A 22651-nucleotide genomic window follows, 5' to 3' on the forward strand; every position below is an offset into this window, starting at 1 on the left:
GTCTCAACCATAGCTGAGAGATTTTCCGTTTTCTCCATTTCTTCCACCTCGTGTTTCCTGTCAAGCCCATTGTCTTTTGCCTCCCTCCATTTTGGTTCATCTTCCTCTTCTCCTATCCCCATATCCTCCTCTTCCTCTACTGTTTTCCTTTCAGCAGTTTGTGCCTCTTCCTCCTCCTCTTCCTCCTCTTCATCCTCAATGGCTGCTCCCTCATCCTCAAACTTTTCAGCCTCTTCTACCTCTAATTCCTCCTCCTTCTCTTGTGTTGACTCCTTCTCTTCATATTCAGCCTCAGCTTCAGCTTTCACTTCTGATACCTCCTTTTCAGGAGACTTTGTGCCAGGTGGAATTTCTGATATTGTTTCTTGTGCTTTCTCCTCCTCTTGAGTTAGGATTTGTGCTGTTGGCTCTGATGCAACCTCAGTACTGTCAGGTAGCTCTGAGGATACAGCTACAACTTCAGCTTGATTCAATTCCTCAAACTCCTTGGTGAGGTCTTCTGGTGTGGAGGGAGCAGACATGCCCTCAACAGCTCCATTCTCTACTGGTTCAGGCTGAGTAGTTTTGGGTGTTGGTTCCTCTGGTTTGGGTTCAGCAGGCTCTGCCTTGGCTGCTTTGACTTTGCCAGTCTTGGCTTTACTTGACACTTTAGCTTTATGTAGCGTCTTTCTGACCTCTGGTGTCAGGGGTTTAAGGTCAGGCTTTGTAATCTTTCTTAGCTCAGGTTTGGATGCGTCCTTCTTCTTGTCCTCCTTGGACTTGCCATCTTTCTTCTCATCTTTTTTAGCTGAGTCATCTTTCTTTACTTTCTTGATCTCTTTCTTTTCCTTGTCTTTTTTCTCATCCATTTTTGACGCCCTTTCCTTGGAGTGCTTTTTTAAGGATTTTTCTTTCAGGAGTTTTTTCTTTTCTGGCACATCAGTCTTGGATTTTAGAGTCTTGGTAGTCTTTTTCTCCTCCTTTTTCTCTAACTTATTTTCCTTTACAGAGTCACTCTTTGCCTCTGTGGCAGCTGACACATCATCTTGTCCATCGATTTCTTTCTTTGAGGCCTTTGCAGTAGTCTTGGGGGAGGATTTGAGGCTTTCTTTGCTATCTGTTCTTTGTTTTAACTTTGTCTGTTTTATGACGGAGGGAGGAGCTCCTGAAGCAATGTCCTTTTGTGTGGCTACAGGATAGCGCAAGAAGTCAAGGTGCTTTAATTTTTCTAGCCCCTCTAGGATCTTGTTTTGTGGTGCATTCCCAGGGAACAGCACCCTGACGATCTTTTCTGCAGGGTTGGCGGGGAGCCAAACAACTAAGGCTGTAACTGATGTCAGGTAGGGCACAGATATTTCTCCTTCTTTCCCATTAGGGAGCACAATACCAGTTTTGGCCTTGCTGTTGCCGGCCCACTTTTGCATTAAAAACTGCATCTCTTTACTGTCTTTTACAGGGTTCAGAACATACATGTCTAGTCTGCCCACTCCCATCTTGTGGAACAGGGTGATGGGCTCAATGGTGTTGCTGACCACTCGAAAGAGAGGCTCCGGCTTGATTCCCAGTTTGTTAAGGTACTGCAATGTGAGTGAGGCCTCTTCAATGCTGCGTTTGACTTTGAGATTTGATTCTGGCATACGGAGCTTCTCCGGTACATTGAAGAACACCACACCCAGCTCTGGAGATATCAGGTTCTTCATCCAGTCGCTATAGTTGGTGGAGCCTTGGGACTGCTCCTCCTCCTGTTCTGCTATCTTCCTCTGAAGAAGCCCATTGATGCCTGGTAGATTGTCAGCGCCGATGTGTGTGAGTAGAATCGAGTCAATGCGGTCCAAGTGACGGACCAGCTTCCAGAAGCAGGATCTGCGTTCTGAGCCTCCATCCACCAAGATGTTGAAGCCATTCACAGCAAAGAGAGCGGAGTCTCCCCTCCCACCGGGAAAGATATAGCAACATGGCTTGGACAGTTTCAGGAAGCCTCCGGACGTGGGTGGCTCCAGGAGGTCGAACGGTGAAGGGACGTCAACCGTCTCGGAGATGTACTCCGTGAACTCGGTGACGCCCTCCATCTTAGAGAGCACAGGCTCAGGGTTTAGTTTGTATTCCAGGAACTCCCGTAGGTGCTGCTGCTGTCCCAGGGAGCTCCAGCCCACCTCCCCGCGGCAGGACACAGTAAGTGTTGCCTGCTGCTTGGGGGCTGCTGTGCCCAGTAATTCACTGACCTGCAGGGGGGGAACACACCCAGACACATCATGGTCAGTGATGATGTATAGATGTGGTGTAACTAACCCAATGTCTGTTGTCAAGGCTTACAAAATAATGGAATAAAAAAGGAAACAGGAACAGGAAAATCTTGATATAAAGGGAATGTATAGGGATACAGTACTGTGCAAAAGTCTTAGGCACCCTAGATTTTTTATATAAATTTCTTAGAAGTCTTAGATGTTTATTTGTTTTCTGCATTAGTGTGCCAGTAGACTAGACTGGTAAAACCATCCTGATCACGTGACCTCACATTCTGTTTCGCTCCACGGATCAGTCTGGACTTCTAGCCGCCCACATCGATTTCCTGAAATTACAATGTAACCGGGCCAATCAGGGACTGTGTCGTAGTTGATGACGTGAAATACAGGCCGCCGCTGGCAAAACAGTAATGGCGTTGAGTAATGTTATTGAGTCTATTTCTGCAATAACTGCACTTATGGCTGTGTTTACTCTACTAACGTTAACGTTACCACTCGTTGCTTCGGGAGACGACATTACTGTTTTGCCAGCGGCGGCCTGTATTTCACGTCATCAACTACGACGCAGTCCCTGATTGGCCCGGTTACATTGTAATTTCAGGAAATCGATGTGGGCGGCTAGAAGTCCAGACTGATCCGTGGAGCGAAACAGAATGTGAGGTCACGTGATCAGGATGGTCTTACCAGGCTACCAGTAGACTGCTGTTTATTGTAAATTTTTGATATTCAGAAACTTTTCATTTCATTAGTTTTGAAACCATCTTCGCTTTATGGATATCTTTGACATATGCCTAAGACTTTTGCATAGTACTGTATGTTTATTATGTTAACGTTTATTTGTTGTTTGATTAACAACACTGCAGAAAATAGGTGCCTAGTTGGACTACAAGTATATAAAACACTCAAACTGTGCAATATATTCACAGAAATTAATGATCAAGTTCAATTGTAAAGGGAGGAGGTTGGGCCTGAACGCTCTCCTCATTTGTCTACTTTTGAGCAGGGCAATTCCCTTTTGTGCATGCCAGTAACAATATGTCACACATTTTGAGTCTTTTATGTATTTCTAGCCAAATTGGGCTCTTTTTATCTACAGCACCATTAAATGAGATCCTAAAATGTATCAAAGTGTGCACCTCCCCTTTTATAATCAACATCAAACCATTCACATACATGTAATCTATGCATTTATAACTTTCATAAAATATGAAAAAAAAATTAACAAAATATTGCGGAATATAAGAAGAGAGTAGATTTGACTTACCCCAGGATCAGCAAAGATACGTGAAAAAGTCTGGTAAGTGAAAACCCCAGTTTGAAGAAGAAGGTCACCGTGATCTGAGCTCTGGCCACTCAAGACCAGAAGCTTGTTTCCTGCTGAGTCTGTGACTAGAGACTGGATCTGGGACAGAGAGAGAGAAAGAGAGAGAGAGAGAGAGTGAGAGAGAGAAAGTGAGAGAGAGAGAGAGGGAGAGAGAAATAGAGGGGAGTTAAAGGAGAGACAACAGTGACATCAATGATAAAGAAAGAGGCACTTCAGCTGCGTCAAGATTGTCAAGATTTATTGATTTCATTAAAAGAATATGGGAAATTCAAATTGAAAACAGATAAAATTCCACCAGTCTTTCTAAAATACTCTCGCCAAACGGGAAGGAGGAGAATCGGTGATCAAGTCTGATAGGGAATTGGCGGGTCAGTGTCAGTCGGCAGGGATGTAGCGGAGGGTAACCCCACCTAAACCCCATCTTTATATTTACCACTACCGTACATCACCGTCAGTAAGCATATACGCAACCAGCATGCTACTTCACAATATCTGTTTTTTCAACCTTACCTCTGATCCAACTGTATCCTCTGAGGGATTGACAAGGACCACAGTCTCTAGGACATCACTTCTGTGGTGGAGAGTCCTTTGTCCTGCAGCAGAAGATTCAAAGAACAGCATGAGCATATTATGTAAACATTTTGCTTTGAAGCGTGAGATCCAAATCCATCTAGACACAAAGGTTGGCCCAGGTCAGCAAGTTGAGGAGCGACCAAGACTGTTGCCAGACGCTCAGCGGTCTGACTCGAAGACATTCTGCTGGACAGCGTCCAGGGTTGATCTGGAAAACCTCTTTGAGTCAGGGAGATTTACTATACTGCATTCTGCGTCGTATGTGGGGCAATCACTATATAGAGACAGGCAACCCACTTGTGCATCAACGCAAGAACAAAAGTTGGAATAGGAAATAGGTCACTGATGTCTGTTGGCTGCAGTTTGAAATTAAAGCTATGAGCTTGGAATAAGGCTTCTTAGAACAGACAAAGTATTGGAAATTAGGCAATGTGAGAGCCTGATGTAATAGCTTTCCATTATTTGACCTCAAAACAGCGTATGACCAGAGAAATATGCTATTTACAACCCAAGTTACAATCAGATTTTTTGATTTTCACATTGCAGAACAATTCTATGCACAACTAAAGACAGAAACAAGAGAAATATAACAAAATGCACCAGATTACCAGGTCAACATAATGCCATATATCCTTATGCATATTCAACAGAATTATGCATCAGCAGTTTGATCCATTTAGAGGTGACGGTAAGCTTTTAATTCCAGTTTCAGCACGAATGCAGCATCTAATAATAGAGAGGTCTAATAATACGGCGATCTCAGTGACTCCACCATCCACTGGGATCTTGAATGCTTCCCCTGAGTTTGCGGTGCTGTGACATTTTTTTAGGATCTGCGCTGTCAACATCTGTTTTCTATGAAAGACCTCTGTAAAGTAAATGACTCTCAGCCAGGATATCAACAGATACACATGAGCGGTTGAAATAAAATCCATACTGAAAGTGATGTTATTTCATTTGATACATTAAAGCAAAAAAAAAAAAAAAAGAGAAGAGCTGTTGCCGGAATGATTCAGCCTTTATGCAAATAAGGTGATCAGTGCAGCACTTGTGAGCCCAGATCATCTTTGTGTGGCTGCAGTCTGTCATTTGACTCAGAGGAACGAGCTTTGAATAATTAGTTGTTGTATTGCAGAACAGTTATATTACAGACAGATGATCATGGTGATAAGTCTTGCTTTTATCTTAAAAAAATGATACTGTATGTTTTCAACGCTGACAACAAAGCAGGAGCTGAATTGAATCCTTATATATTCTACAGCGAGTTTCCTCTTGTTCAGCATGATAACCACAAGTGATAATCTGTGACATTTTCAAATAAATAAATGCCTGTTTTGCTACTTTCTATCGCCGATTGATACTGTATAACATAATCTTGATTCAACCTAAACCCAGTTCATGAACGATTTACATTTGCTGCTCTTTCCTAGGAAAAATCCTCTGCTACACAGAAAGTGACGTGGTTTACGATTCCGGCAGCAGCAACAGTTTGTTTGAAATAAACAGAAGAAGAACTGGGTAGTTAGCATGAGCAGTGATAGCCACCATGGCTGAACAGACAAAGAAAAGAGCGCCACCTACAGAAACTCAAACTGCATCAACAGAAAATCCAAGGAAAAACACGTCACAGTCCCGCCCACACTGTTTGATTGACAGGTGATCTCTGGGAAGTGCAGTGCAGAAACACCACAGCAATGACCAAAAAAAAAACCCAAAAAAACAAGGATCTTGCAGATTACCACTTTAAAGAACTAATGACAAAAAGTACAACAAAAGGAGAAATAAGATGAAAATGGCAGAAAGAATTCAAGCAATGCTTATAAGAAACACAGCCATTAATGTGAATGTAGATCCAGGTTACAGTATATAAACTGACTGTATCAAACACTTTAAACATTCAGAGAACATCACTGACGCAGGCCGGAGGATGTGGCTCTCTCAATTGAGGTTGCCATGGCAACGGACTGACATTCATATTACACTGACCTGCCCTGTGTTGTGTTTTTTCTGGCAGACGCATTGCAGCCTTACCGTCGCTACTGTCAAATAAAAAACAAAAAAGGGGAAACTGAGTCGACTGACCGCTGCGTGGAGCGAGTGAGGTGCAGTGATTGAAAGACAAGACAGCGCCGTTCACAAGAGCATGCTGGGACAGCAGCTGGGAAGAGTTCAAACACCTCAGCAGATCTGCCCACAGACTCGTCCGGTTTCACAGCGCCATGACTAAGCGGTGAGGGTGAGGGATGATTTGCAAGTTCGCTTTGATATTTCCGGCGCCAGGAAGAGACGCTCACTCACATCACAACACTGGGGCAACATCATCGATAGAAACACCGGGGAATACACAAACCGCGGCGTCATTTAACTACGGTATGAATTTGTAAATTCACCATCAGGGATAAGAGCGAGGAAGGAGCGAGGCCCAGAGGGACAGCGTGTCCCTTTGCCCCGCCGATGTGCTTTCTCAGGTGAAAGAGAGGACAAGAGAGACTGCATTAGCTGCTGTTCCTCGCTGCCTGCAGGGTGACGGCTCGCTGACACTGCAGACTGGTACAATGTGATACTACAACAACAAAGACTCTAAGTCAGTCTGTCAAGTCAGTTGCTCCCGCCGGGGGTCAGAGAGCGACGACGCTGCCGAGCGTCTGAGCGGACTGGAGTTCTCTGAGATCAGGTTCACTTTAATCCACAAATACAGCTCGTGTGCAGGAATCTGTGAAGGTGACGCCGGTGCAGAGACGAGTTAAAGGTCCTGTCATAGTACATTTGTTTTCAAATGTGCTATGGCTCAGGGTAAGAATTATGTTTTCCGTGATGTTTTGCAAATAAACATCACGTTACAAAGGGGAGAGTAAGTCCTCACAGGTGGAAAAGTCACAATACTGGACCCTGATTGGCAACTCTCCTCTAATTCAAATGAGGTCAGTGTGTGGGGGGGGGGTGTCAGTTCAAATGTTAAGAACTTGCCTAATTGGTTGTGCAATTATTTAATCAAGACCAGTTGTGATGGGTTGACTGGAGTTAGTCTGAAACTGTCTGTAAAAAAATATGGATTCTTGAAAGCGCTATAACTTAAACCACTCAAGCAAAATCAAATTTTAACAATGTTTTGATTAAACATCTTTAATCATATATGTATAGAGGAAAATTCCTATTACAGGGCCCCTTTAAAGTGTTATATAGCATATACTGATGCACTGATGCATCAAGGTACTTTATATATTATGTTACATACTGTATATAAATTCAACATTTTTGTGCAATATTATCTGTCTTGGATTTCAAACATCGGGTCTTGTATGTATAATATTTTCAGATTTAGGAGTTGAAAAAAGTTGTGCTTTGGGATTTTTTGTTTTTGTTTTTTTATTTGCTCGTATAATCTGACGAGTGATTTTAAATCAGTATTCCTACATTTTACAATTACTTTTCACATCTTTGAAGCTATATGCACTGATGCTGCAACGATAAAACCAATATTTTGGTTTTGTCTATTTCCACTTAGCATTTTGAAATAATAATAGGTGTTGTATGTGGTTTTGCATGTAATAGATTGAAGAGCCACCTCCAGATAATCAGCTGAAAGGAACAATCCAGTCGTCACACTGCTGAGTCAATTGGACAGAGAATTGCCAGATAATCCATACTGTGATATAACTTTCTGTAATTCTGTAATCCTCTTCTGCCCCGACATGAGTTTACGGTAAAGGCCTGATACAGTTCTGCTGAGAATATCAGAAGAGGTACCAGTCCATACTGGCAGAGGATAGGGCAGGTAAACTCAGAGATGAACACTATCTGCATGATTCAGATGGCAATTAAGCGAACCGCCTCCACAACCGACTGAGCTACACACATTTCAGTTCAACCAGTGCACAAGCAGGTGCAAGGAGGATTTATGTACAATAGTTGTAGGCAAGTTAAGGTTAGGCTGCTGCGTTTAGTCATCCCTCCCACTGAGGTGATGGAAAGATCAGTCATGGATTGTTTACATTTTTCCTTTCGTGCCATTGAGTCTTATTTTATCCTTTACCATGTTTGCTTTTCACTGGGACTTTGGGCAAGGATGATGGTGCTATACTCCGTTAAAAAAAAAAGATGTGTCACCGTCAGCAGAGGTGGGTGTCTAGTTTGGGACAGCCCACATTTGTGTTACTTTTCACAATAACACATCTTAACATATGCTGTCTCAATATGTGCTGCTATTAATTTACGTAGTTACACATACTGTTGAGCAGTGTACTGGTGTCATTATTCATAAAAATCATGTCCTCAACCCAAATGCACCTCAGGCCTCAATATTTGGCTGCAGTGCAAACCAATCAATTCGCTTGTCATTTGCTCTCTTATTTATGATATGTATTCATAAACATGTAATAATATTTAAGTACATCCAAAAAAGACATTTGAAGACAGATGCAGCTGGAAATCAACACACAAGTTTCTTTTGTTTAGTTCATTTATATTAACTGTAGCCTGCTTTTCATATTCTGTTTATCAGTATAATAGGTTGCACATTTGATTATCCTTCAAGGTAGCAGGATAATTCTCTGTAAAAAAAAAATCTCTAAAGAAAATTCTCTCTAAACTGGAGCTCTAATGTGCTTTGCATAACTGCTTCATTCAACAAGCCAACATCACCGCTCTTCAAAGAATTTTAATATCTATTTGGGGCACTGACAAAATGTCAAATTAATGTGTAGGCAAGCTAATTCCACGTTATGAATAATCACAGAAATATTTTCCTTTCATTCAATAAATGCTGAACTTAAAGGAGGGTTTCAAATGTGCAAGACTGATGGATTTTTCAATGACTTAAGTCAAGGTTGGAGTCGACTTATCTGCAGTGTTAGACAGACACACCTTCGTTACACAGATCTCCACCTCCGAGGAGTCCACACCCCGGCCTTTTGCTGGAGTCTGCTTATTACCATTTGTATCTTCAAGGTTGGAATGTGTGTATGCATGAAAAAAATAAATTAAGCATCACTATACTTTTCTAATTCCACTACACGGCGCTCAAAAGAAAGGTCTGAATCGAGCTTTATAAAAGACATCAACAGAAGAAGCCTTCAAAGCTCATCCAGTATTACTTTCATGTCTAATCCACACACACAGGAAGGTGGTGGTAACAATAACAGAAGTTTCAGGCAATTTTTTTTTCTTATTTTTAAGCATTTAACAAGTTGACTGCAGCAGAACAGTGTACAGGTTATCCTGTTACACTGTAAAAAAAATAAAATAAAAAAACCCCTCCATCTTAGTCTCATATTCAGCCTTCAAATCTTATTTTTCTTAAAACGAGAAATGCAGCTTAATTTGTTTCAGGAATTTTCTAGAAATTAGTGTCAGTATCTTGAAACAAGTCAGAATAAGGCTGCACTACTATCAAGAAAATGACACGACTTGAAAATTCTTGAAACAAGTTGATTTGTATTGGAAACAAGTTAAATTATCTCAACCCCATTGGCAGATTTTTTTAACTTGTTTTAAGAAAATTAAAATTTTTAGGACTCAATAATAGACTAAATGACTTGTTGAGATGGAGATTTTTTGTAGTGTAAATAACACACAGTGAGTGTGCAGAAGTTACACCACAGCTAAGAAAACAGTGTGGTGTTCATTACAAACATCCATCATCGTCCCACAGGAGGACGACGCATTACTGACTGTAACAAACGCTCTTATAACCCGGTGCTGCGTACAATGTGATAAATAAAGAGGCTGTTACTGAAAATTACAACCCAGTGATGTGAGTCAGCCTTCGGGGTCTGCAGCATCCACCGAGATACAAGCGGTGCGAAGCGAAGGCCTCCTCGGGCGGGCCAGCGTCTGTTCCTCAGCTTAAACGTGTTTGTTTAAATAGTCCTTTTGAAGAGCGCGAATGTTCAGCCAAGTTGCCCTCATCTATTCATCCCTCTGGCTCTCCTCCACTGGCACGCCACACAGAGGGAGAGAGAGCATCATCCCATCATCAGGAGTGACATCCGACCAAAGGCGTTTGGCGAATGCGCCGCTCATAAAGAACCTAACGAGACTCGAGAAAAATGTTCGCAGAGGCTGAATTCCTGCTTACGCAACCCGAGAGTATATGGCTCCCGTTTCTGCGAAGGGTTTATTTCTCTCTGCTGCTTTCTGTGTCAGCTAAATAAATCTTAAGTAGCATCTCATCGTATCGGTTGCCTCTCTAGCTCGGTAATGTGCCGGCGATGCTGGAGATCAAAGCGGTGCATGCTGTTATTAGCGTATCATTGTGTGTGCGCTCGTGGTGCGGTGATCCATTTCTGCACCTCATTGTGTCCAAAACAAAAGACATGGTGACTGATTTTAGGAAAAATACGCCTACCTCCATCTGCAACTAGATGCTGAATATGTGGAGACTTAAAAAGTATTTGGCAGCAATCACTAAGTGTGAAGTCAATTTTGATTCTAATACTGACACTATCTGTAAGGAGAGTAAACAGACTCTCCCAGTCATTCAATCTACTAGACTTTCCATTGATTCATTTAATGTGTCATTATTTATCTGTTTTATCTCTTTATTTATTGTGTTTATGAATTGTATTGCATGCCATGGTACAAGCCGATTTTCCTATTAAGGACAGTAGAAGTCTTAACTTCTACTCACCCAATAAGCTGTACTAAATATAAAAAATAAGGTAATAAATGTAGTATTTTTTATCAAAAAAACACACAAAAGTAACACAAAGAAGAAGATTTCCAACACAGAAAACACACAATAAGGCTCAGAAATGTGCCACAACTGTTTTGAACTGTCTCCTTTAGTCCCTTCTTCAAATATAGGTTATTTTTTGAGGTCTGAACAGCCGTTTTGTGCCCTAGAACCCTAAAACTAACCATACCTCTAGCTGTATCGTGGCAGTTCAACTTGAACTTGAGCTTAAACTTTTGTCTTTTTCCTGGCATGAGGCCTGATGTCTGCATTTGGTATAAACCCACACACGATTCTTTACAAAACGACAAACAATCCAAAGACACGTTCAATAATGCATAATTCAGAAAGGGCACCGGGGCAAACCATGAGCACACATCTTGAACGATCCATTTTCTTGACAGAAATAACTTTAGCGGCAACGCAGACGCTGGATTACTTCTGCCCTGCTTCTGTCGGTTGACTTAAGAATCTCGGGAGATGAACTCTTCACTCCCTCTCAATCCTCGCCCGACTCTGTTCATAACTAGAGGAAGGAAGGTCATTTTTCAGACAGAACTCAGTGTTGCTCCTCATCCCAGCTCTTCCTCAGCTGACCTGCTTGATATAAATATCCGTGTCTGAACTCCCAAAACGAGAACGCTCTGTTAAAAGGCGACTAAAACGGAGCACTGATCGACCGAGGCCCAGCCACTGCACTGCTCCAGATAGCATGTTCCACATTTACAGCAGCGCGGGGGAGCGAGAGGAGGGTTCAAGGAATTTAAAGACAACAGGTACAAAATTTCAAGTAATAGCTGGGACTTTGGAGACAGACTCAAATGCAGTCTAGCGTATACAATAATCGCATTGAATCAAACTTTGGGGTTGGGGTCAATTCACTTTCATTCAATCAGTTCAGGAAGTTGATTTTCGTCAAAATTCAAAGTCTGGAAATCTGTTCCCATAAAATGTTATATTCTATGTATAGAAGAAATAACTAGGAATGAAGGCGCTGTATGATGATGATGTGATGAGTGTTTTGGAGCTCAGGATGAGTGAGTTGCCAGTGTATCATACAGTGCGACACAGAGCTGAAAGTGATTTTAGTACCATGGACAGCTCCTCTCTCAAATATACAAGTCATAAATCCAGTGCCAGAGAGACAGGGAATAGCTGACATCCTGTTCTAAATATAAAACAGACAAGCTCTGCGGTAGACGATAGTCAGCCGTAATGACACCCACCAAAAGCACATTCATAAATACAAGGGCAAAGCCTTCAAGGTTGCTATGGTGCAAATATTTAGTCTATATCATTACAAACAACTGCGAAACAGCTACATCGCCTGTTGATGTACCTCTAGTGTTGTTTTCGGCTAAAAGTTCAAAACCAAATGAGATGAAGTTAAGTAATGAGCAAGTTAACGAACTTGAACTGACGCCGCAGGCTTCATCTTCTCAAACACGTCAGAGTAACAAAGGTTGAATGAAGCAGACATCAAAAAATTGTTATCCCGTTCCTAATCTCATTTGCCTAATGTGAGCTCATTCCCATCCTAGGACTGACTTCTATTGTCTAAGCTTACTGATAAAGTGGTGTGAAGTGGGCTGGAAAATTAAAGGAGCGAGCGGGGACCAGGCAACAGCCTCCATGCCAATTTCAGCACCGCATCTTCACCCATCACTAAAGTCATGCATCAAAACTACAAGCCCAACCATTTATTTACGGCTAAGAGCATCAAATGGTTGCTGAGTCACTGTTGCAGTCTGCAGCACAGACCTAAAACTCCTCCACAGGTCCTGCAGCTAAACATATGCTGAATTATTCCTACATTTCTACTGTTATCAATTATGATATGGAGTTATACTACAGTTACTGGAAAGACATATTTCACTGTTTGTCTTCACTAAACCGGAGATATCGACCTTAAACTCAAATGCATACCATGTTTTTTCCTTTTTGCCGTGTTATGCCACACCCACTATTCCTTTGTTCAACTCTTATTACGTAAGCCAATCTTATTTAACTAGGCCTGCTGACTGAGCAAATACTCTTATATAACTTCTTGTGTTCCATTTAGGGCTGCAACTAATGATTATTTTCAGTATTGATTAATATATCAATATATCAACATATATATCAATAATTTTTTCTATTAATCGACTAATCATCTAGTCTATAAAATGTCAAAAATAATGACAAATGCCCATTAGAAGTTACCAGAGTCCAAAGTGATTGATTTAGTCTGACCAGCAGCCAAAAAAAACCCAAAACGATGATTTTATGATGATATGAAACGAAGAAAAGCAGCAAGTCTTTGCATTTGTGAAACTGTAACCAGCAAATGTTTGGTATTTTTACTTGATAAAAGACTAAAATAATGAATCAATGATCAAAATTATAATCCATAAATTTTCTGTCAATTAATCAACTAATTGTTTCATTCACTTCCTTATCCCAATTTTCCTAGAAAGTCTAGGGATTCGAACCAGGTCTCAAACTTGCCTCTTGACCCTCAGTGACCTCCCCGGGTCACAGCAGCTACGGGAAGCCCATGTCTTAGTTCCTGATGCTAATCCTAGTCCTGTGATTTGGCAGCGCCGAGTGATTGGGCTGCTAAGCCAGTTAAAGCCTCTAACAGCTAGGCGACAGTCTCAGACTTAAGAGAAGAAAAAACACATCCATCCGTATAACTTTTCATATCTACATATATTTGAATTTATCAGAGGGAATTGAAAGGTATTGTATGGAACATGTTGGATTACTACAATGGGAGCTTGTGTTGTCTAAAAGTAAATGAGCATATTATGGGGAAAATTACTTTAAACTGGTGTAATTATATTGATAAAAGCAAACAGCATGCACTGTATACACATAAATAATCTCTAATCTGAGTTCACATTCTGTTTGGTGTTGGGAGATACTGGACCACAACTGGTTCCACTTAACTTTGATGTACAACACATACAGTATAAGTTATTTACAGCACATCTAAATAGCCATTTGGATATAGTTTGATTCTGCTTCGGTACTCTTGTAGTAGTCTGGAGTATATTGTTGTCTTAATGAGTGACTGGATGTCCAAGTCCTTGCTAAGAAATCCCCTCAAATTTCCCCTCAAATAAAGTTAATCTTATCTTTAAAAAAATCCGTCCCTCTGGCCACTCAGCCTCAGTTTGTACACAGCAACATCAGCAGTGGGCTGCAGTTTACTCTAAGCTAATCTTCCTACTGAATTCCTATGTCAGTCTTACCATGGCAAATTGTTGCTGATAAATTCAATTATAAATAAATTCAATCCATTATCATGATGCACGCTGTGCAGGGTGATAACTGTGGTTTCCTGTGCTTGCGTACGGCCTTGAGTCTAAACACTGAGCCAAGCAGAATCAGACCACAGCTGAAAACCCATCCGCCTGATGTGAGCTCTAAACGAATTGGAACTTAAGTTTAAATTTGTGTTGAATTAATTGCATTGTATAGGATTATTTCAAGACAATGCATGAGACTGATCCACCCTTAAAAGAAGCTTCTTATTTAAGTCACTGGTTCAAGTCTTCACCTGAGCCAAGGGGTTCACTTACTTTCCCAGCAAATCGTCCCCAAAGTTCGATTCTTCTTTCTCTATATGAAAGGCCATATGATGAAATCTTATTATTACGATGAAATATAATTTTAATTTGCAATAAAACAAAAAACGATTAGTTCGAAACTTTGTTCTTGCTACTTCAAATGAGTTCTAAAATAGCTCCAACTCATTATCAGCACATGAGGCATTATCAGGCATTACCATATGAATAAGGAGATGAGAGAAAAGAATATTTGCCAAACTGATATGAAAGTGCTTTACTAACTTCTCTAGTCTTCTCAGAACTGCGAGGAGGAACCTTTTTGCCCGGTTCAACGCAGCACTCAAGTATTAGCTCTGCCATCACCATGCTTGACACATTAAAAGGGGAGAAATCAATGGGAAGAAGACGAGAGGGGAGAGGGCAAGGCGCTGATGATGAAAGAATCGGATCTCTTGGTATTTCAGTATGTAAGTATCTCAGTATTTAAGGACAGACTCAAGACCTTTTTATTCACTGCAGCCTACAATCTATCTGAGCTGCCGCCGCACCAGCCGTCCCAGTCTCCTCCCTTCCTTCCCCTCCTCGAAGGGCCTCCCAGCTCCTTTTGCAAGTCCATCATTCAGTCTTTGTTGCTGCAGACTGCCATGGTGACGCGTGGAGAGCTCACACACACACACACACACACACACACACACACACACACACACACACTTGTGCCTGCACACATATGCATGCCTGTGCACACTAAAGTTCGATCGATGTGGGCTTTTGAAGACCAGTACCGATAGATACCTTTGGATTGAAAATACCTATGGCCAATATTTTGTGCCGATATTCAATATCTTCAAATGTGATCATTGTCATGCCAAAAAAATGCAAATAGTCAGTGTTTCCACCAGTTTTGTTGGGGGCCAAAAAGCCTCTGAAACAAATTTATTTAGTCCATGGGACACTAAAATTCTCAGATTAATCAAATAGGTGGGTTGGCAGCTCTTTAAGACACGGTGAGCCACTCCACCTATTGAATCATAGGGGAAACTCTGGGATACATTAGGCCTTTAAATTATTAATTAATTTACAAAAACATAATTGGGCAATTAAATGAACAAAAAGTTTTTTTTGTTTTTATGTAGTTGTGGTCAGCTAGGAACCTCCATCATATCAGAGGTGGACAACACCGAATGACCGATATCTGATATTTAATAAAAGGCAATATCGGCCTTAGTGCACACACACATACTTACACAAAAACCGGCTTTGCACTCATATCGTAAAATTGTGAAGCTTGCTTTCAAATTGCATTCATTTGTGCCGTTTATCTAAAGCACTCTAACAAACCCGTTTTGTTGAAAGACCTTTACAAATAAATCTGACATGAAAGAAGAGATAAGAAACCAAGAGGATAAAAGCATGGGCGACAGTGAGAGAAACAGACAGACAGAGAGAGAGAGAGAGAGAGAGAGAGAGAGAGAGAGAGACAGACGGACAGACAGACAGACAGAGAGAGAGAGAGAGAGAGAGAGAGAGAGAGAGAGAGAGACGGACATACAGACAGACAGACAGACAGAGAGAGAGAGAGAGAGAGAGAGAGAGAGAGAGAGAGAGACGGACATACAGACAGACAGACAGACAGACAGACAGACAGACAGGCAGACTGAGAAGAGAGAGAGAGAGAGAGAGAGAGAGAGAGAGAGAGAGAGAGAGACGGACATACAGACAGACAGACAGACAGACAGACAGACAGAGAGAGAGAGAGAGAGAGAGAGAGAGAGAGAGAGACGGACATACAGACAGACAGACAGACAGACAGAGAGAGAGAGAGAGAGAGAGAGAGAGAGACAGACATACAGACAGACAGACAGACAGACAGACAGACAGGCAGAGAGACAGACAGACAGGCAGAGAGACAGACAGACAGACAGACCTGAAAGAGAGTAAGGAGAGGCATGACAATGCAGTTTGAGCTACCGCCAGAAAAGGGCAACAGTAGGATATTGGCAAAGTGTCATCGTCTCTTAGAGTCCGGCCCACACCGTGTGCCAACTATGATATCACCGCTGGCGCCCCCCCGCTATCCTCCCACCCTCCCAAGGCCTAGAGGCACTGAAAGCAGTCTAAGTTCAAATAGCACACACACACACACACACCCACACACACACACACACACACACTACACGCTGCCAAAACATCACACTGAAATGTGTCAGAGCATCTTTTTCAGGCCACCACAAACATCTCCCCACGCTGTCTTACAGTATAAATACCCACAGTAACGGGCCTCCAGCTTTCATACTTCTCTATCTAGCACAAGATGTCGTTAGCAGGCCCAGACCATTATATAAGACAAAATAAGACCGGAGACAAAAAAGTATCCCAGTAGAAAAATCACATTCACACATCTCTGCGTTATTTCTCCCAAATGAGGCTGCAGGAGGTTGAGCAAAGTTAATGGATTCAAATTGCACCCATAATTTTTGCGGATCTAAAAGCACAATTAAGCCGAGCGTGTTGGACAGTTTTAAACATACCGGAGATTTTCTCAGCAGCTTGTTCACCATTATGAAAGATGCTGACATAGGTTACATATATGCAGAAACACCCACCCACACGCGTTACAACAGCCACACACACACACACTATTTTAAGGAGGACATCTCTCATCTTCATTGCTCGGGTCTTGAGGTGTCAGCAGTGAGGTATAATGATTATAAACTAGCTGTCAGCAATCCGTCGATGAGCGGGGACGTCTCATTCATCACGGTGATGGACACCAGACAGGGTCTCTGGGTCAAACACATACAGGCGAGCGGGACGACAGTTATGAAAAATAACTGCCGCCGTGACCTTCCCGCGCACAATGACAAGAGACCCGACCCCTCAAGGTGGGAAAACCCAGCGCACCGCAAGAGGCCGAGGCAGAAAAAAGAAGCTTTCTCACTCTTGTTTCAGCAAATTCGGGAGATATCACAACCGAGACAGAGAGAGAGAGAGAGAGAGAGAGAGAGAGAGAAAATGGGAGTGGGAAGTGGGGGGAAAAAACGCCATTCAGAAGTCATTGGGTGTTAAATTGGCTGCGGAGTCGACTGCCGTTTGTTTGGAGCTTTTTCTGCAGCGGCTCCCGGGTGAGAGGGGCTGGACCTCGAGGATTTACTCTCAGCTTAAGGTGGATTTGATAATTGCCAGCGTGCAGGTTGGGGTTACCGGCTGGTTGCTCGGTAATAACAGCTTACCGGAAACAACAGACCCATACACGAACCGCTTTGGATATCGACGACGACTTGGACGCCGATCCACAGTCTAAAACATACACAGAGGCTTATAGGTTTCCTGACTTGGCACGCTGGATGTTTTTGAACCCGCTGTTCTGCTCGGAGGTTTAAAAGTCTACATGAGGATTTTGAAGAGTTGCGTTGCAAAATGAGATGTCAGCAAAATGTAACCCCGATTCTGACAAAACCCACTAATGAAGACTACTAAAGGTTTAGGCTATTCTAAGACCACTGAGAACAAAATACTTGAATTTTAGACTCTAATAAGTTGTATTTTTTCATTGTTGGGCAACAAATTTTAGAATTTATTTTTAGCATTTACAGCGGAATCAAAGTCCTCATTTTGACTTGAAGTATATTGATGCTGATGCAGAGGAGTCAGTCATCGGTTATTTCATATTACAACAGGGTCAAGTGAAGGACAGGTTACCATGGACACCCGCTCCTCATTAGTTACTGTATCACTCCCAATTTGCATTTCCTGGTTGCTGACTGCACTCAAACCTGCTATGTTCAGCAAGATACGGGTCTTTGGGTTAAGCTACATAATTTATCCTTGCGGACAGTGTTTCTTGTCCATGTTTTGTCTAATGACTGCTCACTGCCTGTGTTCACTTCAAGCCCCACTACTCAACAAAGTGCACAGGAACCAGTGAAACATCCTTCTGTGACTCCCCGGATCAATTTTAACTATTGGTTGATGTTCACAAGGACTGCAGTCCAGATCTGAGGCACACAGACTCAACCTTACAGGATAAATCCCTCCTCAGATCCTCTTACACTGTTAGATATCATCAGTCTGTGACGTTCAATACATTCCGGGAGTTTTTTTGTGATAAAGTGTTGTAATTTACTTTTTGGTGTATCCACTTTCCCCCCAAGCTTTTAAACGTATCTACTTCTACTTCAGTTAGTGATTTCCTACATTTCCCAGAATGCCTTGGCAACCCCCTGAGAACAGGCCTGAACTTGTTGCATTCAGCTGTGGGTTATACTGTACATTCTGGTCTATTTTCTGCCACTGTCAGTGCAGAAATTGGTCTCTCTTCCTCTTCTACGATGGATTTCTCCCTGTATGATTGATGAATGTCGGTGCAAAACGGTGAGTCCATAAAGAAGCCCTCGCTCTTTGATTCTGAGGGCCTGACACCAAACATTTAAACGTTTAAGTCCATTGTAGCTGCGCTGCAAATATCTCAACATGACATCACTTTGTCTACATTGAACCAGTTATCCACAGGAATGAGAAAAATCCTCTACCAAACAACAAAATGGACCCAGAAATGTAAGGAACATCTGATTTTGGGGTGAATTTCTCCTTTAGGCTGCATCAAGTCGGAAAGTAAAACCAAACATCACAGGTTCACAATCCATTCACATTCCTCCTAACTAAACTGTTTTTTTTATGTGTCTTTTAAGTGTTGAAGACTTTGGGGTTAACTTCTCCTTTAGGCTGTGTCAAATCTGAAGGTAAAACCAAACATCACAGGTTCACAATCCATTCACATTCACATTCCTCCTAACTAAACTGTTTTTTTTATGTGTCTTTTAAGTGTTGAAGTCTTTGGGGTTAACTTCTCCTTTAGGCTGTGTCAAATCTGAAGGTAAAACCGAACATCACAGGTTCATTCACGTCCACATTCACTCTTCCTGTAAGTATCTCAGTCCTGCTTGGCTTGCTGAAGTCCAAGCCCCTCGGAGTCTGGGTGTGTCAGGTAAATGGATGCATGGTGGCGTCCCTGTCAGCAGATCAAAGAGGACAGAGGGAGGGAGGGAGGGAGGGATGGCGGGATGGAGGTGGAGAGGATAGGGCGGGTGGGTGCCTCTGGGAACAGCCCCTGATGGAGGGATCAATGTTTACTGCTGCTCTGCACCATCAGAGGGGAACGGTGGTAGACACTGAGGCTTCACCTCCTCGCTCCGGCCCAATATGGCTGCCATCAGCACGAATTGCCTGTCTGCGCTGCGACTGCTGTCTCCGGCCCTGATTGTCTCTCTCTCTCTCTCTCTCTCTCTCTCTCTCTCTCTCTCTCTCTTTCTCATTCTGTCGCTCTGCCTTTGTTCAATATGTTTGTCAGGCTTGTCTGTCTCTCTCTCCGTCTCGCTCTTATTCGCTCTCTTATTCCGTCCCTGTCTCTCTCTCAATCTCTGCCTCTCACTCTGTGTCAGATCTCTTTCTTGCTTTGTCATTCTGACTCTGTCTCTTTGTAGCTCTCACTCTCTCTTCTCTCTCTCTCTCTCTCATTCTCAAAAAGGCTGCATACTGATGCTCCTCGCTCTCTTTCAGTTGATATCTCTATCCCTCGCTATTTCGGCTCTATAACCCCCAGGGCATAGAAAGAAAGAGAAAGAGAGATTTAACAGTATGACACCTAAGGCTAGATTTACACCGGAATGAAAACATTTGGTTTTTTAACCCTGCGTATCACTGAGTCTGATCCTCTGTTTCCTGGCTGAATGTGGGAGGACTGTGGGATCTGGGTCGCATTGGTTAAAAAAGAATAAATCATATTTTTCCGTTGCTGTCTGAAACCGGCGACAGAGGGAAGAGCTCCTGCAGAGAAAGACCGAGAGCTCATCAACAGAATGGAGCAGAGAGAGATACTGAGGAGAGACCAGAGCTGAACAGCCTCCACACCTTGCGACTGTATTTTCTCTCAGAAAAAACAGGGTTTCTAATCTCAGCATGGGGTGTTTAAGGGAGGGGTGGGGGTGGGTGAACAGTTTTGAAACAGTCTGGCTTTTTTGCATAAACATAATACAAACAGGTTCATGCACAAATTCACACACGTTTGCGTTCATGTACACAAACACGCTCAGTCTCTGTCTGTTCTTTGTCTGTCTGTACACTTTCGCTTTCTCTCTCTTTCTCTGTGTCTCTCTCTCTCACACACACACACACACACACACACACACATGCACACACACACTCCAGCAGCAGGGAGAGCTGGCTACAGCAGCACAGCAAACAGGGAGGTGCGAAACACTGCAAAGACTGCTCACTGCTGCATTCTCCGAGCCAGAACCTCCCCTCCTTTTCTCTCCATTGTTGTCGACGAGTCCCGAGACTCTCGGCTCAGTACCGATTCTCTTTCTACGCTGCTGCCGCTGTGTCTCGTTAAGTCCGTCCACGGTTTTAAGAGACAGGGATAATACACAGACCTTTTCTTTTTACCTTTTACGCAGTGGTAATAGTGATTTCTAACCGGGGATTAATTATGTGCCTATAGCTCTTCTTTATTGTGCATAAATATTCCCGAGACACAGGAATAACTATGTTGTGACAAATGATGCACCAGTTGTCAGGGTGACTTGGACCCTTGTAAATCTTACTAGAGTTTGACCGATATGGGTTTTTGAAGGCCGATACCGATCCCAATATTTTTAGAAATTGTTAATAAGCGATTTCTTGTGCCAATGTCCAATATCTTTAAATTTGACCTTTTGGATTCAGTGTTTCCTAAAGAATTTCAGTCTTATCAGGGTGGAAAAGCCTCTGAAACAGCAGTTAGGCCATAGGACACTAAAAAACTGTTTTAGTTATGTTAGCAGCTTCTTAAGCCAAGGTGGCCCAATGGAGGGGGAAACTCTGGGATACATTAGGTCTTTAAATGAAGAACTAATTTAAAAAAAAAAACATAATTTAACAATCAAATGAATAAAAGATGTGCAAAGAAAATAAAATTTGATTGCAGGTTTTACAGACTGTTTTTATGTAGCTGTGGTCAGGGAGCGACCTCCTCCATTGGTTCTGGACAACACTGATTGATCGATCTCCGATATTTAATAAAAGGTCATTATCAGACCAAACATACCAACATATTGATCTAACCTTACTCCTTACTGTTGTGGGATGTTGATGTTGCAGATGACACTGCAGATGAGAGTACCAGACAAATGCCAAAAAATTTTATGTAAATGCAAATACACCACAACCAGGATCTGAAATTACCAATCGCCAAAGAGCCAAATGCCAGTAAACTTTGTCTTTCGAGGATAAATCAATAAGAGCCATAAAACACACGGGTCGGCAACTTTTTGAGACGATACCATTTCAAAGCCTCGGTTATATACAGTCTTTAGTCTTTGCCTGTTTTCAAAAACTTTGTTCCTGCTGACTGTACACTCTCTCTGACTGTCAGCCAATCAAATCAAAGCAACAGAAGGGCTCTGTATCAAACAGGCTCCTGATTGGCTGCCTGTTACGCTAAACTTCTGTTTCTCCGCTGTCTGGATGGATCCGTTGCATAAGTGAGTAAGCTAGTTTTAAATTAAAACTCTTAATCTGCTCTTGTCTCTTTATTAAATGTTTCACACAGAGCATTGAAATTGGTAGAATGACATATTTCTGTGTACATTAATTATTTTGGCTGATAAAAATTATTCTGGCTGGTAAATGTTTTTAGCTTACCAGCCTTTGGCCCGTGAGCCAAAAAGTTAATTTCAGACATTGACCGCAAAGCCATTTGCAGACGGGTGTTTCGAGATAATGAGCCAGCAGCATAATGACAGCAGTGTCTGGGATTGGCATCATTAGGTTCTCCCGGTCCATCCCACACTGCAACACGCTCCCAGTGTTTCTGAACTACATTTAGGCATTTAGCTGGCGCTCTGATCCGGAGTGAGCAGGTAGGGGTTCGGTGTCTTGCACAAGGAAACATGGTTGTTGATGGATGCTGGGATCAAAGCCGCTGACCTTCCAGTTACAAGATAACCGCTCGGCTTCCCTGCTGGGCCTGTGGAGAGCAGGTATTGGCATTTGGAGGCAAACAACGTCAGACCAAGATGCCTGGTCCATCATATCACAGGTCAGTAATCGCACTACTAGGTCCACTGGTCCGAGAAATGTCGTCGATGTAGTGGAGATTAGGGCAGGAAGATATTGACAAAAAATCTAATTGCGATTATTGGACAGAATATTGCAATTGTGATTTTTCTTGTGATGCATTTTTTAGAACTTTAAAATTGGTTAAAGAAAAGTAATTTTGTTAACAAAAAAATGTCATTGTGCAGGATTTATTGAGTTTGAGTCTGAT

The 22651-nt window shown here is 42.3% G+C and overlaps 1 protein-coding gene across 1 annotated transcript in view; it reads right to left on the bottom strand.

Annotated features, from left to right (window-relative positions):
• Positions 1 to 22651, bottom strand: part of LOC139929456 (uncharacterized) — a 68144-nt gene that overhangs the window by 12078 nt on the left and 33415 nt on the right. Inside the window, exons 3-5 of the mRNA XM_078283038.1 lie at positions 4057 to 4139; positions 3487 to 3624; positions 141 to 2201 (exon numbers count right to left, since the gene is read on the bottom strand). Of these exons, the coding sequence (XP_078139164.1) occupies positions 141 to 2201; positions 3487 to 3624; positions 4057 to 4139 (2282 nt within the window). The remainder of the gene's footprint in view (positions 1 to 140; positions 2202 to 3486; positions 3625 to 4056; positions 4140 to 22651) is intronic.

Source organism: Centroberyx gerrardi, chromosome 4, assembly GCF_048128805.1.
Source record: "Centroberyx gerrardi isolate f3 chromosome 4, fCenGer3.hap1.cur.20231027, whole genome shotgun sequence".
In the NCBI taxonomy this organism is placed as follows: Eukaryota; Metazoa; Chordata; class Actinopteri; order Beryciformes; family Berycidae; genus Centroberyx; species Centroberyx gerrardi.